At 43.0% G+C, this 22,283-nt stretch overlaps 1 protein-coding gene across 1 annotated transcript; it reads left to right on the forward strand.

Moving 5' to 3' along the window:
* Positions 1–1,544: 1,544 nt before the first annotated feature.
* Positions 1,545–21,886, forward strand: LOC145413132 (uncharacterized). The gene is made up of 9 exons (XM_080282851.1): positions 1,545–1,576; positions 6,513–7,411; positions 7,957–8,128; positions 8,429–8,698; positions 8,854–8,990; positions 9,829–9,960; positions 10,329–10,461; positions 11,710–11,748; positions 20,614–21,886. The coding sequence occupies exons 2-9, from the start codon at positions 6,538–6,540 to the stop codon at positions 20,930–20,932; spliced, it is 2,076 nt and encodes a 691-aa protein (XP_080138977.1). The 5' UTR covers positions 1,545–1,576; positions 6,513–6,537; the 3' UTR covers positions 20,933–21,886.
* Positions 21,887–22,283: the final 397 nt, after the last annotated feature.

A 22,283-nucleotide genomic window follows, 5' to 3' on the forward strand; every position in this document is an offset into this window, starting at 1 on the left:
CGATTTATTTTGTATATTGCAACCGAACATTCTCTGTTATTTATGCCTTTACAAAATATTAGCTTAGACTATTTGCAACAAACCAAATAATATTAAGGTGTTAAGCATGGAATAAATAGCCAAGGAGGAGGTTCTACGAAGGAAATAATGATATGTAATAGGCAGAATAAATAGCCGAGGAGGAGATGCTACGAAAGGAAATAACGATGTGTAATAGGCAGAATAAATCACCAAGGAAGAGGTGCTACGAAGGAAATAATAATGTGTAACAGACAGAATAAATTGCCAAGGAAGAGGTGCTACGAAAATAATGAAGCTTAAAGGGCAAAATAAAATGCCAAGAAAGGGGTGCTACGAAGAAAAAAATGGTGTGTAATGGGCAGAGGAAATCGAAGGGGTGCTACGAAGAAAAAATTGTAATAGGCAGAATAAATCGGCATGGAGTAGGTGCTGCGAGGTCTGCCATGCCAAGGACAACAGGGCTGGCCAACTTCTACCCCTGCGTGATGGGGCTTGTACTGAATGGTAAATACTATGAAACAAAAATAAACACTTCTACCATAGCTGAGTGTGTTCCTTTTCCATGGAGAGAGAGAGAGAGAGAGAGAGAGACCTGCCAGGACTCCCAATTATATTACAAGCTCAAGATTCACGGACCAACTTGAATGCTATGATCAAAATCAGTTGAATAAAAGCGTCTGCTGTAGTCCTGAAATACTCAAGTACCTAGGTGACTATACAGCACTGATGAAATAATGGCGTATATATTGTAACCTGAAAAACGAACCCTAACTTTTTTTTAACTCGCTTGATGCCGAGTGTAATTATTGTTGGGTCTATTTCACTAGTAACCAAGGAGACTCATTCCTGCATCATAACGCAGGCTCATCAGATTTCACGCAAATTCTTGAAGTATCCCAGTACAGACAGGTAAAATACAAAAAATAGTCGAAATAGGTCTTTATGTTCGGAGATGTGGTGGTGTAGTGATGTTCAGGAATGTGATGTGGTCGTGTAACAGTGTGTGATGATGTGGTGATGCAGTGTGTGTGTGTGTGTGTGTGTGTGTGTGTGTGTGTGTGTGTGTGTGTGTGTGTGTGTGTGTGTGTGTGTGTGTGTGTGTGTGTGTGTGTGTGTGTGTGTGTGTGTGTGTGTGTGTGTGTGGTGATGTTATGTGGCGGTCAGACGTGGTGGTGGTGATGAGATGGAGGGCTGGACAGGTGTGCGAGGGGCCCCACACACCTGGCTTACGACTGGGGTAGGGAAGGGGAACATCATGTTTTCATATGATTTAATTTCCCTGACCCTTAGCTTTCCGGCACGGATTCGGTGCCCTCCCTCATACCCAGCTGCCTCTGCCCCTTCCCAGTCTCCCACCTGTCCCCCCCCACCCCCACACCCCTCCCCTGGGCGTGGCTGGAGGAGGAGGAAGATGGGGGGGTGTGAGGGAGGGTGGAGTGAGTTGGAACTGTACGTCACACGTGTTCTAGCAGCCCTACAGCTCTCACCTGCGTCATACCACACCTGCAACGCCTCGCCTCACTACCACCACCACCTGAACTCTTCCTTCGCACAGGTAAGTTCCAGCTGATCTGAAGATGACCACACATGTGAACACAAATGTGCAGCGACAAGTGCAGCAAAGGGGGGTGGGGGTGTAACACAGACACGTGTACACATGTGTAACCAGCATCTGCGGGGCGTGCAAGTGTCTACACCACCCGTGCTTCTCCTTCCCACCTGTTTAGTTAACACCAGCTGGTAAAGTACAGTTTGAGAAACACTTGTCGTTTGCCCTCACACCCTCGCCCAGCATGAGTGTATCAGTGCCTGATGAGTGTGTGTGTGTATGTGTATGTGGATGCGGTGCCCTCGCAGCCATACCGCAGCTGCTGCAGAGTGCCCAATATGTACACTACCGGACTTCATCATGGCGTACATCTCGTCCCACTCTCGCTCGCTCCCCTGCCATACCCGACACACCGAATAGCATTTTGTTGCACTTAGGACGCTGCCACTTGATCTTCTTGTAGACAGCTGCATGCCAGTATGTGACAAGCCCCACAGTTACTAGTAGGTAAATGAGTGTGAACAAAGGGTTGAACAGTAAGTGATATCAACATGGCTACTCACGTTCTAACACAGTGCTATTCCGTTTACGAATAATCAGAAAAGAACCAAGTAGAATAAAACTAATGAATACTCCATTTAAGTCTGTAAATACGTGTACTGCCACGCTGCACGAATACCAGCTAAATACCACTGAAATGTGCTTGAAAGACACCAAAATACTTAGCACGTGGAGCTGAAAAGAGATTATTGATTTTTCTCTTTTTCCTGTCACTGCGAAATGCATAACGGTTTTTAATCACCGCGTACTACTGACAAAGGCGAAATGCATACAGTCATGTCGATAAGTTTTCCTAATATTCCACTGCTTCTATCTTACTCTTACGGAACTATACGCCGGTTACTTTCATCAAAAAATACATCACATCAAAAGGGCATCCATGGCAAAGAATATACTTCTTTTTTTTTTACAGATTAGGAGCGTTTTTCAGCAGCAGAGGCATAAAATTTTGCTACCCAGACATTTTCATTCGTTATAGCGTTGTGGAAGTGGCCTCTCGTAACGTTGTGGAAGTGGCCTCTCGTACATTGTGGAAGTGGCCTCTCGTACATAGTGGAAGTGGCCTCTCGTAACGTTGTGGAAGTGGCCTCTCGTAACGTTGTGGAAGTGGCATCTCGTACGTTGTGGAAGTGGCCTCTCGTAACGTTGTGGAAGTGGCCTCTCGTAACGTTGTGGAAGAGGCCTCTCGTAACGTTGTGGAAGTGGCCTCTCGTAACGTTGTGGAAGTGGTCGCTCGTAACGTTGTGTAAGAGGCCTCTCGTAACGTTGTGGAAGTGGCCTCTCGTACGTTGTGGAAGTGGCCTCTCGTAACGTTGTGGAAGTGGCCTCTCGTAACGTTGTGGAAGTGGCCTCTCGTAACGTTGTGGAAGAGGCCTCTCGTAACGTAGTGGAAGTGGCCTCTCGTAACGTTGGGGAGTGGCGTTCTGAAGTGAACGGATCTTAACTTCTCTTATTTAACTATTTAGAAGGGACGATTTTAGACATTTTAATACCCGACTCTGTTTATACAGACAGAAGCAGACAGATAGAAAGATAGACAGACACACAGACAGACAGACAGACAGCTACAGATAGATAGATGAATGAACGTTAGCAAGAAAAGGTACAAAAAATGGCAGGGTATTGAATATATTAATCAAACGACTGAAGAGTGAGTACCCCTGACTCCCACGGCCGTGACTTCAACCGGACATCATGTAGGAAACTGATACTGTCCCTTGTGCATCGGTAGGGCACGCATTCTCGGCGCTTAAGGAAGTTCCCTGACACCTCTTTCTTACCGATTTATTTTGGGGATAAGGTTAGATAGTATTATTTTGAACGGTATTCACTTCCTAGACACCTATTCCTTACCGATTTATTTGGAGATACGGCTACTTAATATATTTTGTACGTTATATGTGCAGAGTATGGTGATATTAGAATGATTTTAAGTAACACACAAGAGGACGGCAAGGTGTAATGAGCAAAATAAATCGCTAAGGAAGAGACGTTAGGAAGCTTCTATAACCGTCGAGAATACGGGTCTAAAGCATTAAAACCCAAATTCTAGCTGACACGGGAGGCTTCGTAGCACCTCTTCCTTGGCGATTTATATTCCATATTACACTTTAACATTCTTTTATACACTATTCATATCGCTTTAGGCGCCATTTGAAATAAAAATCGCTAAGGAAGAGGTTTTGAGAATTTTCCAATATCTTACACTGACTTTTACATATCACCAATGATTTTTTTTACAGTATTCAGTACATCACTAGCTTTGTCCAGTCCCTCCTCTCCCAATATATATATATATATATATATATATATATATATATATATATATATATATATATATATATATATATATATATATATATATATATAATTCAATATTTTATCCAAACCTTCTGAAACCTATACATGATACTGTGGGAAATACGCTAGGCACCGAATATCTCAATATGTTTCAAAAGTCATCATTCACTGTGTCCTTATTCATCGAGCTGAAATTGACCAATATTTATGTCCGCTAGTGACGTAAGACGGTAATTCAATCAATCAAATAAACAAAATAAATAAAAATCTGAACTTAAGTAAGGAAAAATGTGGCGTTACCTTTCCGAAGTTATATTATAAAAAGAAAAAAAAAAATCCCGCCAGACGATTTTACTCATGTGAGTGAGTCACAGAAGCCTGAAAGTACTGATAAATAAGAGAAAATAAAAGGAAAAGAAAATGTACACACTGAGTAACTGCGCACATTGACGGTGGGAGGAGAGGAGGAATGAGTAAGCGGGGCGAATGTGGAGGAGGAGGAGGAGGAGGAAGAGGAGGAGGAGGAGAGAGAGAGAGAGAGAGAGAGAGGAAGGGAAGGTAATATGGAAGAAAGGATGGTAGAAAGAAATGGGAAGTATGATGAAAGACGAACAGAAGGTAGGAAAAATGCGAAAAGGAAGGAAGGAAGGAAGGAGAGACGGAAGGAAGCAAGGAAGGAGGGACGGAAGGAAGCAAGGAAGGAAGGGTGGGACTGAACGAAAGGATGGAACGTATGGAGGACGGAAGGAAAGACAATAAATGAAGGAGGGATGGAAGGCAGGCAGGCAAGAAGGAGAGAAAGGGGAGAGGAAGGGAAGGAAAGAAAAACGGCAGGGATGAAAATACGAAGAAAATAAAAGAAAGGAAGAAAGTATACAGGTTGAAAGTTGGAAGAAATAATGAGAGGGAGAAAGGAATGAAGGAATGGAGGGAGGGACCAAACGTAGGTAGCAAGGAAGGAAGAAAGGGAGGGAGGAATGAGAGGTAAGAAGAAATATATAAATGGAAGGAAGGGCTGGAAAAAGAAAGGTAGGGATGGAAGGAAGGAACGAAGCAAGGGATGGATAGAAGGAGAGAAAGAAGGAAGGGATGGATGGAAGGAGAGAAGGAAGGAAGGAAGGGAGGGATGGAAGGTAGAGAGAAAAAGGGGGGGAGGGTAATCATGAGCAGTGCCACAGGTGTGATGGGGCCGAATGGATACACAAGTGTTCAAAATGCTCACCTTTTCAACCTCCACCTACACTCTTCCACCACCACACCATCTTCATTACCACTACTACTACAACTACTACTACTACACCTTCACTATCACTACCTTCATTACTGCTACCACTCCACCATCACTACTACTACCTTCACTACTTCTATCACTCACCACCAAAACCATTACTTTCACCACCACTACCACCACTACAACTCTCATTATTGTCACTAGGCCTACTAACTCGAGCATTTTAGTGGAAAACAGGGCTGAGATGATGATGATGATGATGATGATCTTCCAAAACATATACAGTAGTTGTTTATATATATATATATATATATATATATATATATATATATATATATATATATATATAATCATTTCATATTCTTTGTTTTAGTGAGGCAATAACTGATCAACTAATTTTAAGTGGTTCATAAAGCTTGTGTCTATCCCCTGTAGTTAAAAGTATATTTCGTAATTTGAATAAAATCGCCAAGAGGCAGTGAGAACAATTTTAAAAATATCTCACCGAACTGAAGGGCTTAATTGTGTGTGTGTGTGTGTGTGTGTGTGTGTGTGTGTGTGTGTGTGTGTGTGTGTGTGTGTGTGTGTGTGTGTGTGTGTGTGTGTGTGTGTGTGTGTGTGTGTGTGTGCGCGCGCGCCTTAGCTTCCTCTTCAGCACAGCAAAATCACCTGGTTATGGTCAACAAAATGGAAAGTAGAAAATTCGCAGCTTTAAAAAAATACTAATGTTTTTCCATGTTATACTTTCGCTATCAATAGACAAAGTATTTTTATTGTGAAGAGAGCTTTCGAATTGGAAGGGTTAGATGGCTAGGTACAGGCTGCACTACCCCCTCACAACAAAGGGCCTTCGTGATGCTTAACAGAAACGCAAATGAAATAAAAAAAACATAAATAACTAAGTAAAATAAAACTAGAGAAGGAGGTCGCTTTACTAACAAGGTAGGGCTGTTGATATTATCGCCTTAAATATTTCCTTTACCTAGGCTAACCCCGGGCCCCTACGCTCCTGACGGGGTAATAAAGGATTGGATATTGTCTCATGTATTGCGTGGATGATAGATGAGTATGGTGTGTTATGAAGATGCTAAATGATGTAGATATCCTGTATTACGCTGATGATGTGTGCATGATGTATACATGAGGGTAATGTATGCATCATGTATAATGTGATGTATTTGTATTTTGTGGCTGTATGTATATTGTATTATGTGGTTGTATGTATGTTGTATTATGTGGCTGGATGTATTATGTGGACGGAGTATGTATGATGTACTTTGCGGATAATGTTTATATGGTGCATTATGTGGATGATACTGACTCCATCTTTTTTCTCTCTCTCTCTGTAAGGAGGTGACGGCGGCGGACCTCCATCATGCCAAAGTTCCAGAAATACGTCAAGTCTGTGACGGTGTCCGGGGGTCGCAGTGCTCCCCAGGGACCCCCCAAGACTCGTCCTGCCCCCCGCACCACCACCATCACCACCACACCCTCCACCACCGCCTCCATCGCCAGTACCTCCACCACAACCAAGACAGTGGTGAAAGTGACGACCATGACGGCTCCTCCCACCAGTAAGACCACCACTGAGGCCATCACCACCAGTGACATCACTAACAGTAACAACAGCAGACTCATCCTCAACAGCAAGACCACCACCAGCAGTAATAGCATCAAGAGCAACGGTAGAAGTAACAGTATCAGTAGTAGCAACAGTCATAATGGCAGCAGTAACAGCAGTAGTCATAATGGGCTCAATAGCAGTAGCAGTCAGACTGTCAACAGCAGCAGCAGTAATGGCACCGAACTGAGTGGCAACAAAGTGGCTGGTCTGGTTCTCCCAGAGAACACAGTCGAGGTCCATTTCATCCCAGACTCAGACAGCAACATCACCCGGATCCCAGGTCGCGGCGACGTCATCCAGCTACGCCACAACGGTCGTGTGATCACCCTCCCGGTCGTCCCAGCCACAGATGTAACCACCACGACCACCATGACGACCACAAAGCTTGAAGACGTCGCCCCTTGTCCGTACAGGGGAACCGCGCCCCAAGACGCCCCCGTGGATTTCAGTCCCGGGGGACCTCGTGGGGACCCCCTTCTGGCCCGAACCGCCCCTGTCGCGTCCCCCTCGCCAGCTGGAAACATGTCGGTGGATTCCGGGGTCCTGGATGTCTCTGGGAGCAGCAGCAGCAACGAGGGACTCAGCCTCCCTTCCTCAGAGCTCTTCCGCGGCGATGAGACTCTAGGTAACTCTAACGATCCTTTACTTTAAGCTGGCACAGACTTTCCTACTTCTAGATCTTATTTCCCGTAGTTCAGTGGTAGAATAATTAAACAGTAAACACTACCGGTACGACTCTACACCCTTTCCATGACACATTCTCGTGACTCTCAAATTCTAATGTTACTTTTTTGCTGAGAGACGGCAATTGCATGTCCCCATAAAGTGAATGGAGTGCACATAGGGGAAAGATTTTCCATTACCTCCGTTTTAGTTAGTCCCCAATGCTTTTTCAACTGCACTGTGCCATTTCTAACACTTGCTTTCCTTTTTCTCACCAAACGATAATTTTCCATTTTTCCGTTTCTTTTGTGATAGCTGGCCTGAAGTGTAGCAATTTCCAAGAATTTTTCAATTACCTTCTACTACAGTTGTCCTAGAATTGTGTGTGTGTGTGTGTGTGTGTGTGTGTGTGTGTGTGTGTGTGTGTGTGTGTGTGTGTGTGTGTGTGTGTAATAAAGACATGTTCAACGTTTTCACTTCCGTATTCAATTCCCTATCCGCAAACAGGCGGCAGCGATCTAGCCAGCCCCGTCACCCCTGCTAAGTTGCCGAGCATCGAGAGCGCCTTCAGCAGAGTGGGAGAGGTGTTTCGAAGCTCAGAACTCACGGCCCACGACCCCATCCCGGAGCCTCCCCCGGCACACACTTTCGACCACACCCCCTCCTATACCACCCTCAGGTTTGTATAGCGATGAGAAAGAGTCATATCACCTTCAGTACAAGAAAAAGAGTAATATTCCCTTCACTATGAGAAAAAGTCAAATCCCTTCACTACGAGAGAAAGAGTGATTCCTACTTACTGTCTCATCCAACTCAAATCAGCCTCGCCTTAGTACAGTATAGGATTCATGCTGAAGTAAAGACCGAGTTCCATCAGGTTAAAATGACCAACTACAGACTCTCCTTTAGGATGTAGAAATACTCTCTCTCTGTCTCTCTCTCAGAAACCTAATTTTTTTTTTTCCTCCCTTCTCCCCAGAACGGTATCAGCATCGGTATACAGTCCCCCTTATCCTGGCTCCCACCCTCCCTCAACCTCCTCCGCCCTCCACTCCCCACCTCTCTCTTCCTCCTCCTCCTCCTCCGCACTAACCTACGCCCACGATCCCGTATACATGGACACAGTGGGCGCCCTGGGACCCTATCAGCCCATCAGCCCACCCGCCCCCTTGCTTGCACCTACAGATCCCGCCGCCCACGCTCATCTCCTCCCGGCTATTCATCAGTATCCTTCTGAATATGCCTTAAGGTGAGAAGATATTAATAATAGTAGTAGTGGCAGCAGTGGTGGTGGAAGTGGTGGCATCATTATTATATTTTTGTGAGTCATTTTTTTTTTCATCACTGCACTTGCTAGAATGATGATGATGATGATGATGATGATGTGCCTCTCTCCCCGTACAGATACAGTGATCAGGGCTGTGGTAGCGGCGGTGCACTTGGTATCAGTTTCCCTCACACAAGCACCACGCCCGTCACCTCCCTCGCCCGCACCATACCACGCCCACACCTCAACCCGCCCACATCTAACCCCACTACAGGTACTAATAACCAACCTAATTTTACTCAAATTAGTCTAACCTAATCTACCCTTCCTTACCCTGCCCTACCTTGACTATAACCCTAACCTAACTTAACATAGCCTACCCTACCATACCATACCTTTTTCTACCCTACTCTAATTATAATAACCTACCCTACCCTACCCTACCCTGCCCTCCCTTACTGAAACCTTACACAACAACATCACCTACCCTACCCCACCCTACCTCATCTTAACCTAACTTAATCTAACCTACCCTACCCTACCCTTCTCTACCCTTTCCTACTTTACACTAACCAGCCCCAACTTGACAATATAACCTATCCTACCCTACCTCACCCTTTCCTAACCTTACGTAACCAAACCTTACCTACCACGCCCACGTCTCATCCCGCCCACCTCTAACCCCACAGGTCCTATCCAGCATGATACTAACCTAACTTGACCGTATCATCCCAAACTTATACAAACTTGACCTAACTGAGCCAAACCTACCCTAAGCTTGCCTAACCTAACATGGTAAAATTTAACCTGGCCTAACCTAGTAAAATTTAACTTGGCCTAACCTAGGAATATTTACTCTTACCTAGCCTAGCAATATTTACCCATACCAAACCTAGCAAAACTCGATCTAATTCAGCCTAACCTACTCTTAACTAAACCAAGCACTCAAACCAAGCCTAACCCAGTCTAGCCATGCACTAACCCTCCTAACCTAGCCTAGCCAAGCATTAACCATCCTAACCTTGCCTAGCCAAACACTAACCCTACTAACCTAGCCCAGCCACACACTAACCCTCCTAACCCCCTGCCTCCTTCTTGCTTGTGGACTGCAGGCTGTGGTGCGGGTGGGAGTAGTTCAGGAGGGGGAACTACGCTAAATGACGACAACACACCCAGGTCCGGCCCGGGTTCGAGGGGAGGAAGGGCGAGATCTCAGCGGGTTCATGAAAAACTGTCTAGGGAAGGTGAGTTTTACCTGTATCAAACCTTAAATTACTATATATATATCTTCCTGTCTATTTATCTATTTATTTATATCTCTTTTTGTCTATATATCTATCTATTAATCTACCTACTGCCTGTCAATACGTACATACTGAAAAAGGTCTAATCAGGGTGTCTAGTTTATAATCATTCTCCGTGTGCCAGTTGTATAATGTAACCTAAATAAATTACCTATGTGTATTACTGTATTTGGCTTCACAACAATAGAGGACAATGATACATACACATAATACTTTTAACTGTTACTGTATTGGCTATTGTATTAAGAATTACTACATTACTGTATTTACTTTCTCTTTTATTACTGTATTACTGTACTTGGTTCCAGAATACAAGAGGTCTGCGTGCGACAGGGAGAGGACGAGGATGAGAGATATGAACAACGCCTTCGACCAACTGAGAGAGAGATTGCCCTTCTGTAGACCCCCGGGAAAGAAGTGCTCTAAGATGGACAGTCTCAGGTGGGTGGTGCAGAGAGAGAGAGAGAGAGAGAGAGAGAGAGAGAGAGAGAGAGAGAGAGAGAGAGGAAGGCCTTTTTTTGTTTATGTAGTCTTGTGTGTATGTATGTTCGCATGTATTATGTATGCGTGTGTGTATATGTGTGTGAATGTTCTACGTGAGTTAATGTGTTCTTTGTGTGTGTGTGTGTGTGTGTGTGTGTGTGTGTGTGTGTGTGTGTGTGTGTGTGTGTGTGTGTGTGTAATTCACCGGGTCGGTCAGGATCACTTGATGGTCGTGATCGTCAGCCTTTACCCTCCCGGAAGAGAGCTGAGAGCTCATATAGTCCGATCTAAGGGCAAGGCTGTGACCTTCACACACGCACACACCCGTCCCCTTGCTCAAGGGGGACAGTAACCACCCACTTCGTCAGTGAAACTTTTCGCAACCTGAGCGAGGCGCGAACTCCCGTCCACCAGTTGGCAAGCGAGAACGTTACGTGTGTGTGTGTGTGTGCCGTTTTTGTTTATATAGTCTTGTGTGTATGTATGTTCGCATGTATTATGTATGCGTGTGTGTACGTGTGTGTGAATGTTCTACGTGAGTAAATGCGTGTTCTTTGTGTGTGTGTGTGTGTGTGTGTGTGTGTGTGTGTGTGTGTGTGTGTGTGTGTGTGTGTGTGTGTGTGTGTAATTCATCGGGTCGGTCAGGATCACTTGATGGTCGTGATCGTCAGCTTTTACCCTCCCGGAAGGGAGCTGAGAGCTCATATAGTCCGATCTAAGGGCAAGGCTGTGACCTTCACACACGCACACACCCGTCCCCTTGCTCAAGGGGGACAGTAACCACCCACTTCGTCAGTGAAACTTTTCACACCCTGAGCGAGGCGTGAACTCCCGTCTACCAGATGGCATGCGAGAACGTTACCACTGAGCCAGCGAGCGGTGTGTGTGTGTGTGTGTGTGTGTGTGTGTGTGTGTGTGTGTGTGTGTGTGTGTGTGTGTGTGTGTGTGTGTGTGTGTGTGTGTGTGTGTGTGCGCGCGCGCGCCGTTTATTGTTTATATGGTCTTGTGTGTATGTATGTTCGCATGTATTATGTATGCGTGTGTGTATGTGTGTGTGAATGTTCTACGTGAGTTAATGCGTGTTCTTTGTGTGTGAATGTTCTATGTGTGTGTGTGTGTGTGTGTGTGTGTACAATTTCATCCTTCACTGTGTAAATACGAGTCCCACAATTCATACCCATTTATTTATTTTTTTTTTCTTTGCAGTGGTCGAGATCGCTTCCCTTCCAAACTGGAGACGCTGAGGTAGGTGGCTTATTGGCTTCTGTGTATGCAAAGGATAACTGGAGAGAGAGAGAGAGAGAGAGAGAGAGAGGTAATTTACGGAGCCTCCTACGCCCACGAGACTCCATTCCCTCGTTAACCCCAGCCCTATTATCGTATTCATCCCTAATAATGGAGACTAATTTGCAGGTCAATTGGCTAACAAGTAATTACTATGGTTCTCTCTCTCTCTCTCTCTCTCTCTCTCTCTCTCTCACGCACCGGCAGCTGACTGACCCTAATGATGACGTCACAGCCTCAGGTGTTCCAATCACACCTGTGCTGGGTTACCGCTTGGGAAAACCTTATCTCTATTTTTAATCAATGTTATTGGCGATTAGAATTCCTTTTAAGCACCTGTTGTGGCGGGTGAGGTAGCCAGATGGACAAAAGAGCCATGTTTCGCGTGGGAATATACTCAGGAGACGTAGTTTTAAAATCTGGTGCGAAAAACCGAAATCGTAAACATAGCGAAGCAAAGATTTGAGGACGTCGGTAAAAGGGGGTATCTGTGTAAAGGATGCTATGCTGAAATGGCGCTTCATATCTGGTACATAAAGCTTAAAATCGCGTCTCCTTCATCACCAAGCCTTGCCATAACGTTCACAGTTTTTTGTTTTACTCGTGCTCAAGAAAAAGAAAAAAAAAACAAAAAAGGGTGCCATCAACTGTTTACTTACCGGGCGAAGATTGGGTGAATAACTGAATATGCATCGTCCACTTTCGAGAGGAAGCCACAAAATCGACTTTTTTCTTTACTTCCTTATGATTATTTATTTTCATCTATCCATTTATCAACTATTTATTTACTGCTACCACTAGATTATTAAACTTTTTTTAGGACAGACCACTTTGTACCCTTTTTTCGTCCTTTTGCAGCTTATTTTACGTACCGTAGTTCAGTGGCAGAAGGACTATACTACGGCTCTACATGCTTTTTACAGCACTCTTTCGCGACAAGTGTTAATCTACTTTTGCAACTCAGCATTCAGGATGGAACGATGGCAATTTCAGGCCAAATTAGCGTAAAAAGAGTGTAGCAGCCAAGGGGTTAATGAACGTTGCATCTTACCCCTCCAAGCCTCTCCCAAGCTGAACAAAATCGTCTGGAGGTGGCAGGAATAAAATCAATACAACCGTCATCGGACTGAAAGGGTTATTGGAGAGGTAAAGCGTAAAATAAGTCAACGATCTCCTCCGGAAACAGGCTCGTGAATGTTGAATATTCATCTCTAAAAAGCCGCTGCACGATGAACGGTTAAAACTGGATTACGTTTTTGGTACCGTAGGAGTAACAAGACTGACGAGGCAGTTCATCATCATCATCATCATCATCATCATCATCATTATCTCACCCCTCCCGTTATCATGCAATAAGTGGGTCGGATCCAGAAACGGGAAAAAATAAATGGATAAATGAATAAATTAATAAAATAAATCAATACAAAGAAAGAGAACAATTATCAGAATATCAAAAAAAAAAAAAAAAAAGTCATGCCATGTTTTCACCCACAAAGCAAAGTCAGAATGTAAATTAATATTATCAACTATTATTAGTATTACAAGTACTACTACGACTACTACATTAACTTTCTGGAGATTTCTGTCCTTTTGCTGCCTATTTTTCCCGAAGCCCAGTGCAAGAGAGTACTACACTTCCTCCTAACTCGAGAGAGAGAGAGAGAGAGAGAGAGAGAGAGAGAGAGAGGCAGACAGACAGACAGTCAGACAGACAGACAGACCAACCGACCGACAGACAGACAAACAGGGGAGGGGGAAGTGAGGGGTAAGAGATGGTGATAAGGATGGAGGAAGTAGAGTGGTGGAGGAGGGAGGGAGGGAGAGGCAGGGGGGGACGAGGGTGAGACACGTGCCAGCGATTGACTCCCACGGGAACATCCTCGTCCCTTCAGACCGAGGGGGTGGGGAAGGGGGAAGAGGGAGAGGGGAGGGGGAGGAGGGGGAGGGAGAGAGGAATGAGCCTTCCTACCCTATTTATTTTAGTGGAATGTTGTGTTAGGGACATCATCATCATCATCATCATCGTTACTGAAGAGAGATGATGGCTGGAAAGCAAGCTACTGAGGATATGTCGTACTGAACAACCTCCCTCCCTCCCTCTCTCTCTCTCTCTCTCTCTCTCTCTCTCTTTATCTATCTATTGCGGTTTATCAAATACTTTATCGGGTACAAAAAAAAAAAAAGCTTGTTAGAGCGAAACACTGTACAGTATCAATTAAAGGCTTGTTACTGTAATCATCATCATCATCATCACCACCACCACCATCATCACCAGTCGTCTCCACTCTTTCTAGACCTCGCTCCTCTATCCTAAAGTACAGGACTATCGTAAAAAGAACAGAACTCCCCGCCTCAAAAGTTATGGATAGATAGGACCTAGTGATGAATCTATCCTATACTGCCTTCCTCTCTACCTCGCCCCTTCTCCCCAGCCTGCCTCTCCCTCTATCTTACCTACCTAGATGACCCATCCAGCCTTTCCCATCTATCTGCCTCATTCACTCATTAACCCATCCTGCCTCTCCATTCTACCCAGGCTGCCTCATTCATTTATCCTGTCTCACTTATTTTCCCTGCCTCATTCACTCATTGGCCCATCCTGCCTCTCCCTTCTAACCAACCTACCTCACTCCCTGCCTGACTCACTGACCAGTCCTGCCTTATCCACTACTCCAACATAAGCCACTCCACCAAAATTCCCTACCTGATTTCTTCACTTCCCCTGCCTTTCCCCTACCTACCCCATCCTCTCCTCCTACCACCCCTCCCTCCCTTCCCTGCCTCACTCTTACCTCTACCTTGCTTCCCCATCCTCTACATTCCTCCCCTGCCTCTCCCCTCCCTCACCTGCCTCACCCACCTGCCCACCACCTCAACTAGCTACTTAATACAGTAATGATCCAACGGTCACTCTCTCTCTCTCTCTCTCTCTCTCTCTCTCTCTCTCTCTCTCTCTCTCTCTCTCTCTATCGATATATATATATATATATATATATATATATATATATATATATATATATAAAATCATGTCTGTCTAACTATCTACCTGTCTGTGTGTGTGTGTGTATATATATATATATATATATATATATATATATATATATATGTATAAAATCATGTTTGTCTAACTATCTACCTGTCTGTGTGTGTGTGTGTGTGTATATATATATATATATATATATATATATAAAATAATGTCTGTCTACCTATCTATCTGTCTATCCATTTACCTCTATCTATCTATCTATCTACTTCCTTGTTCTCTATTTATCTACATCTATCAGTCTATCTATCTGTATTCTATCTATCTGTCTACCTGTCTATCAAACTTTCCATCAATCCACTAGGTTGGCAAGGATATTTTTGACAGTACATTACTGCAATAGACAAATAAGCCTGAAAATACATCATACTGTTGTGGCTTCGCCGAGTAGTTGCATTTTAAAAATGGGGCATCTATAATCTTTTTACATTAAACTGCCATCTCTCCATCTTGAATGCCAGGTTGTAACAATAAATTAACACTATAATATAATGCAAATCACGACGAAGTAGACTACCATTAAAAGGATGCAGAGCTGTACCATGTCTTTTTCTGCCGCCGAACTGCGTGAAAAAAGCTGAGCCAAGGTGACAAGGTTTTATTGATAATACCAACACCACTGTACGACCACCACACAATAATAATAATAATAATAATAATAATAATAATAATAAAACAGCTATAGGCTACACATCGATATTTCAGTAGTCATGGCTGTACCGTAGCAAAAGAGTAAAATCCAAGGCTTAGTACAACAATTTTCCTGTGTATTTTTACTGATAAACTGCATCCACAGACACTACTATTCATGACCACGAGCTTTTATAACATCACGAGGACGCATTTATAAACTCTAAAACGCCATTACAGATATTACATTGTAAAAAAAATACTGAACACTGATATAAATACCGCACCGGTATCATTTTAAAACGCCAGCACTTCATACTTTATCGGTCACAGAACAGTCCCTTTCTGCTGTTTCATGTGCTTGTATTGATTTTTCTGTGATTTCTGCTTCCATGCTTCTTGAAGGTGCACAGAAAAATAATAATATTTTATCAAACGGGCGCAGCATTTCCAAATTTTCTACTGAAATGAGTCTTTCATAGGGTAATTGGTACTTCTCCTGTATTACCAAACCTGCTGGGGATTTTTATAAATTACCTCTGAAGGCTGTTATTTAGGATTTTGAATTCGTATATATTCCGCCGACGTCATATCCATCGCTGGATATCAAACGCGGCGAACGTTTACTTTTGGTGTGATTTCCAAATGGTGTGTCAATGATGTACGATTACTTTGGTGCAAATGTGTGTTATTTGCAGTGGTTTACATTAACTGCTTCCTTTAATACGCGGCCATCTGCTTATAATTTATCAAGGACACAACAAACTGCGGGAGGTGGCATTCCACGATTGCTTCTGGCTGCAGCTGCTCTTTATCCTCCTGCACATTAACTTTTTTTTTTTTTTTTTTTTTTTTTTTCAGGTTCTTACTGAGTGGAATTTTGCCCTGATGGGTTTTGGATCTTCAATATATTTCGTGGAAATCCCAATTTCGGAGGAGTTAGGTTTGGTTAGGATGGATGAGGTTAGGTTAGGTTAGGTTAAGTTAGGTTAAAAGTACTGGGGGTCTGGGGGGCCAAGCCCCCCCAGTTGGCTTTGGCCAAGTTATATTAGGTTAGGTTAAAAGTACGGGGGTCTGGGGGTCCAAGCCTCCCAGTTAGCTTTGGCCAAGTTAGATAGGGGTCCAAGCCTCCCAGTTAGCTTTGGCCAAGTTAGATTTGGTTACGTTAGGGTTGGTTAAATCGCTAAGTTTTCAATAGCTCTGACACTGCTATTTGTGTTTTCTTTTGCACATATTTAAGTACTGTGCAGTATATCTGATACATTGACGCGTCCAGTCGGAGCGATGGTTGGTAAAGAACGGAGACAGTAGAAGATTGTTGGTATAACACATTACATCGGCGACCTGGCCGCTTCCTTAAATATATAAATTTTTTTCTTTTCCCAGTCACTTCCTGCAGTCACAATTCTGCTGTTAACGATCTGTATTGCATGGGTACCAAAATTAGTTACCATGAGAAAAAGTTTGTTAAAATATGGGTGGAATCAGCGAGCTCATGTTATAGTATTGATGGAATTGGCGCGCCCGTTTGGTAATTTAAAAAAATCACCATCATCATCATCATCATCATCTGGACCTCCTTTTCCACCCAAGGGCAGGGTGATGAGTACCAACGTCCAGACAGCCCAAAATTGCCCAGTCCAATGGACCACGCTTCCATTCACTCATCATTCAAGCCCCCGGAATCCTGGCTCTATCGGATACGCCAAAAACATTCACAACGTTCTGTAGCTTCACATAATCGTATCCGACAGAGTCAATCCAGACGCTGCCACGTTAAAAAGGGGTGCCAAAAATCCCTGATCATGCACTTCTCACAAAATTCATCCAGCCAGCTCGATCACCTGTCAGTTCCCTAGCCTCACCGACTTCCAATCCTCTCTTCCTCACACATTCATTCACCATATCTTTCCACCTTCTCCTTGGCCTACCTCGCCTCCTCCCTCCTTCGAATTCGCTCAGATAAACCTTCTTCACCACTCTATTGTTATCCATTCTCTCCACATGACCATACCATCTCAGTACACTCTCTTCAATTCTGTTGTCCACCGACTTCCTCACTCCGCATCTTTCAGGCATCACATTATTTCGTATCCTATCCACCCTCTGTACTCCACATACATTCCTCAGCAGTCCCATCTCCACTGCTCTTACTCTTGACTTTTCATTTTCATGCCACACCATAGTCTCACATCCATATGTTAAAGTTGGCACCAACACTCCTTCATGTAAGCCTCGTGCAGCTGCAACACTCAAGCCTCTGTTTCTTATCAAGGCCTTCATTGCACCAGCTACGGTACTTTTCTTCCTTGTGTCACTCTACTTTCAACTTCTTTTGCACATTTTCCTCTCTTTTCTATCACTATACCCAGGTATTTGAACTCTCACCAATTCCAGTCTCTCTCCATTCACTGGTACATTGCACCGGAAGTCATCTTCTCCCTCAATAACCATCACTTTACTCTTCTACGTTTACTCAAAAGGAACGACGGTTACAGACATCAGCAACTAGCCTACCAAGTTCTTGTTCGGTACTTGCAAGCAGTACTGCATCATCAGCATACAATAAATTTGAGATATTCCATCCATCACTATTCATTACCAATGCCATCCCTCTCTCCATTACTCGCGTTTTCACTTCTCTCATCACCCCCATCCATATATACATTGAACAACCATGGGGACATCACACAACCTTGTCGCACGCCCACACTGATCGTGAACCATTCACTTAGATGCCCATTAACCCTTACACATGCTTCACTACCATCATAAAAACTCTTGACGGCACCTAGCAGCTTACTCTCTACACCGTACATGCGCAAGACTTTCCACAAACCTTCTGTGTCCACTTTGTCATATGCTTTTTCCAGATCCATGAATGCCATAAACACCTTATGGTTCTTCTCACAAGCCTTCTCTACTATCTGTCTCACAGCAAATATTTGGTCCACACATCCTCTGCCACTCCTAAAGCCATCCTGTTCATCACTCACTACGAATTCTGATATCTCTCTTACTTTCGCTATGATAATTCTTCCATATACCTTCCCTACCACACTCAGTAAGTTTATGCCACGATAATTCTTGCACTCACTTCGTTCACCTTTATTTTTGTACAGGGGTACAATCACAGCCTTTTTCCACTCTGTAGGCACAGTTTCACTCATCCATGCCTTCTTACATACAATAATTATCTCCAACAAGCACTTCGTTCCATTCTCTCCACTACATTTAAGTATCTCTGCATACACCTCATCAACCCAGCTGCTTTAAAAAATTAAATAAAATAAAAAAATAACAAGGAAACCTGTCATAACTAACTTAAATAAGTGACTGACAAATAAATCGCACTATAGTTTTGCGGAGGAACCGCGAAGAACATGGCTTCCTATGTCACCGAAACTGGTAAAAATATAGCAAATTCATATTAATAAAAAAATCGAGCATTAGTTCGACCGCCAGAGTCAAGTAAGAGCACACAAAACTATATCAATAAGGTATAAATCAGATGCAAACGCAAAAGTATTGAGCTGTACATGATCCGCTTCAAATCATAATAGCTCAGTGAGACATACCTGTGATGCTGGAGTCACAGTGGAAGGCTAACACGACCTGCAGTCCCGTGACTATGCTCTCAGTATTCTCTATGAGTTCGCATTATCTTGTACACAAACACTTAAATACAAACACACACATATTATTAGGTCGCAGGTAATTAAAAGGAAATGCGTCCTCTTCCTCCTACTAACCAGATGACGCCAACAAACGTTCGTATTTCAATGTAATTTTTACCAACTACAGTGTCTGCACTGTCTTATTTTTCATGTGTACAGTTGCTATTGCCAATAAAGTTAAAATTCAGTTTATAGCAAAAATTAACATCATACTCTTGTAACAATTCGAAGATTTTTTGTTGTCATTGTTGAATTTTTCATTTGGTTTGGAATTTGCAAGCATTTCAACTCTCCCGATGTCACCCCCAACTGATTATCACCCCAGGCAGACCTCCCCTCCACCCCCCCTTTAGGATGCTACTGCCTGTTCATCGTTTTATTACCCTCCTCTCATCACCCTGTTCATCATTACCACTCATTCATTACTTTCATCACGCTACTCATCATTACCATCCCACATTAGGCTCTCTCTCTTCATCTTTGTATCTTTATTCAGTATCAATCACCATTAGCATCCACTCATTACCCTCTTCCTCACCATCATTGACATCACCCTATTTTTCATCATCCTTTCAACCCTTTTATTATCATTCACTCAACACCTACTTCATCATTACCTTCCTCTCATTACTCAGTTCACCATCAGCTTCATCTCATTACCCTCTTTATTGCAGTTGTGGCCCCAGGGTCATCTGAATATGAACCCAGTGGACTGCAAATTGATGTTGCCCTCATCCTGTAGTCCACAGTCCTTTTGGGGGGAGGCAGGGAGGGAACTGAGGACAGTTTGTATATCTGGGCAGTGGAGCCTCCCAGTAAAATTGATTTTCACCTGAAAGCATCCCTCTCCAGCTGTCAATGCTCAGTCCATAATTTTTTCTGTTACTTTACTTCTAGCATGAACAGTGTGATGTGTAGCAAAGATAACCGCATGACAAGCAGATTAAAAATTTTCATCTAGTCGCTGTGAAATACATTAACATTAAAAATGTGTTGACTGTACAAACTATGGTACTTTCCTTCAGTGCTCGATTCTGAGGGCTTAATGTACAGTTCAGTGAGTCGTCATATCCATGTGCCAGTAAAGAGGTTTCAGCTTGATTCCCAACCCTCTTGGCCTCTTTTATGATGATGAATTTTTCTTTTTTTCCTCTTTGATCCCAATGGTTTTTTCACATATTGTTTCATAACCTTTTATATTGCATACACTACATAATACTCTGGCAATTTTTCAACAGTAATTAGGGTTAAGATAATGATAAACCTAGTATTAACATGCTTTCAAGGGTTTGAATAATGAGGGAATGGGTGTACGTCTCATACTTCACTTTGTATTTGGGTGATAAGTCTGCTCTTGTGCTTACCTGCTTCATACTCATTTCTGGACCCTACCCATCACAATATACTTGTAGGAAACAGGATGAAAGCAGTGATGGTGATGATGGTGTATTACAGTCATTCTTGTTCTCCCCACAGGCTGGCGATCAGATACATCCGCCACCTTGCCAATACCCTGTCCGTCCCCAATGATACCATCTACCCTGACTACGATCCCCCACCCTACAACGTTACCTCAGTGCCCCCTAACCTACGCCTCCAGCATCGCATGTATGCACCCCAGTCTGCTTCCCCAAGTACCCATACCTCAGCCCTTACCCTCTACACCTCAGGCCATGGCTTGGAAGGTCTTGATTACCCCTATATGCCTCAGGCTCTTGGGTCCTCCCTCTCACATGATTACCTTCGGGAGACCTTGTGGCAGCCTGAGACTCCGCTGGCAGAGTACCAATACTGAGATGCTGAGTGTTATCATAAAAGGGAAGGGGTTAATGCTCTAGTCACTGTACAGGCACAGCCAACTCAGTGAGATTTTACCCGTCCCTTTCATAATAATGGGATATTGGGTTAGGATCATGATGATTTTTAATAACATACAACACCCATACTTTGTTCACAGTTGAATTCTGAGGCCAGTAAAATAAAATAAAAACAAGATATAGTAACTGGGAACAAATGAGAGAAAATGCTGATGCCTACAAACTGAAATGGTGCCTTATAGTTTGCCTTTTTCTGTTCCTGCAATGCCTTAGCATAGACCATTACACACGACAAATGAGAGAAATCTCATTTAATGAGATTGCCATCTCCTGTTTTCAGACACTACTCCATGCAGTAGGTAACAGTGAGCATTTATTGAAACAAAATAGTTATGCACAATAAATCAGTCAACTGTATATCAAAAATATACACACAAAATTCAGTGCAAAGATAATCATAAGGTTGAGTTTCAGAGGAGCCAAGGAGAGAACAACAAAATACTAACTACATGTGTCTTACTTTGCCTGCATCTTACTCTTTTAACTTAAGAGTTGCCATTTTTACCCCAAATGTCCTTCCATTTTCTGTTCTCTGAAAGATTTCACATTCCAGGGTCCAATTCTGCTCTTTCTAATTATTGTGATTATATCTTACATTTTCATTTTGCAAAGTACAAGATATATCACATCCATACTAGTAAGTTTATGAAAACACTTTTACCAAGATTCTAGTCCAATATATGTCAATACGTGACACCAAAAGTCCAGTAGCAATAATTTCACACACACAGAAGCACTGCCACACATACTTGGTAATAAGTTTTATTAATTTGCTCCACAGGAAATGTTTCTGAAAAATTATGAAGCTTTCACCTATATTACTGAACAGTTTAATACTGATAAAGTTCCAAGTTAGTCACGACTAAGATTTAAAGTTATTTTAAGTTATCTGGAAGCTGACATTCAGTATTAACCAAAGCTTTAAAATCTGAACACTTGTTCACATAGACCAATACCCAGTACAACAGAAGAGTTTGTATCTTCAATAGGTACAAAGCCAAAAATTATATTTCACTGGAAAGGTATCCAGTATAGTACTAACTTAATTATAAACTTTGACTACATACCTTACTTGCTGTTGGCATTAATAGTATTGATTCCTGGTGGTACAGAGATTAGATGGTTCTAGTCAGAGTGAAAACTTCCCTTGCATATGGAAGTAACCCCTAGAACTGATATATTTTTTCATCTCTTTTTTTTTTTTTTTTTAACTAACAGTTGATTTTATTCAGCTTAAGGGAGATAACTTCAATAAAAAAGTTAATAAAG

Source organism: Coenobita brevimanus, chromosome 95, assembly GCF_032717465.1.
Source record: "Coenobita brevimanus isolate Jiangsu-jjx chromosome 95, ASM3271746v2, whole genome shotgun sequence".
Classification (NCBI taxonomy): domain Eukaryota; kingdom Metazoa; phylum Arthropoda; class Malacostraca; order Decapoda; family Coenobitidae; genus Coenobita; species Coenobita brevimanus.

Excerpts from the sequence above, each read along its gene's own strand:
- LOC145413132 (XM_080282851.1), top strand. The coding sequence starts at position 6,538 with ATGCCAAAGTTCCAGAAATACGTCAAGTCTGTGACGGTGTCCGGGGGT. Across the intron at positions 8,129-8,428 it reads CCCTCCTATACCACCCTCAG|AACGGTATCAGCATCGGTAT; the intron begins GTTTGTATAGCG and ends CCTTCTCCCCAG. Across the intron at positions 8,991-9,828 it reads CACATCTAACCCCACTACAG|GCTGTGGTGCGGGTGGGAGT; the intron begins GTACTAATAACC and ends TGTGGACTGCAG.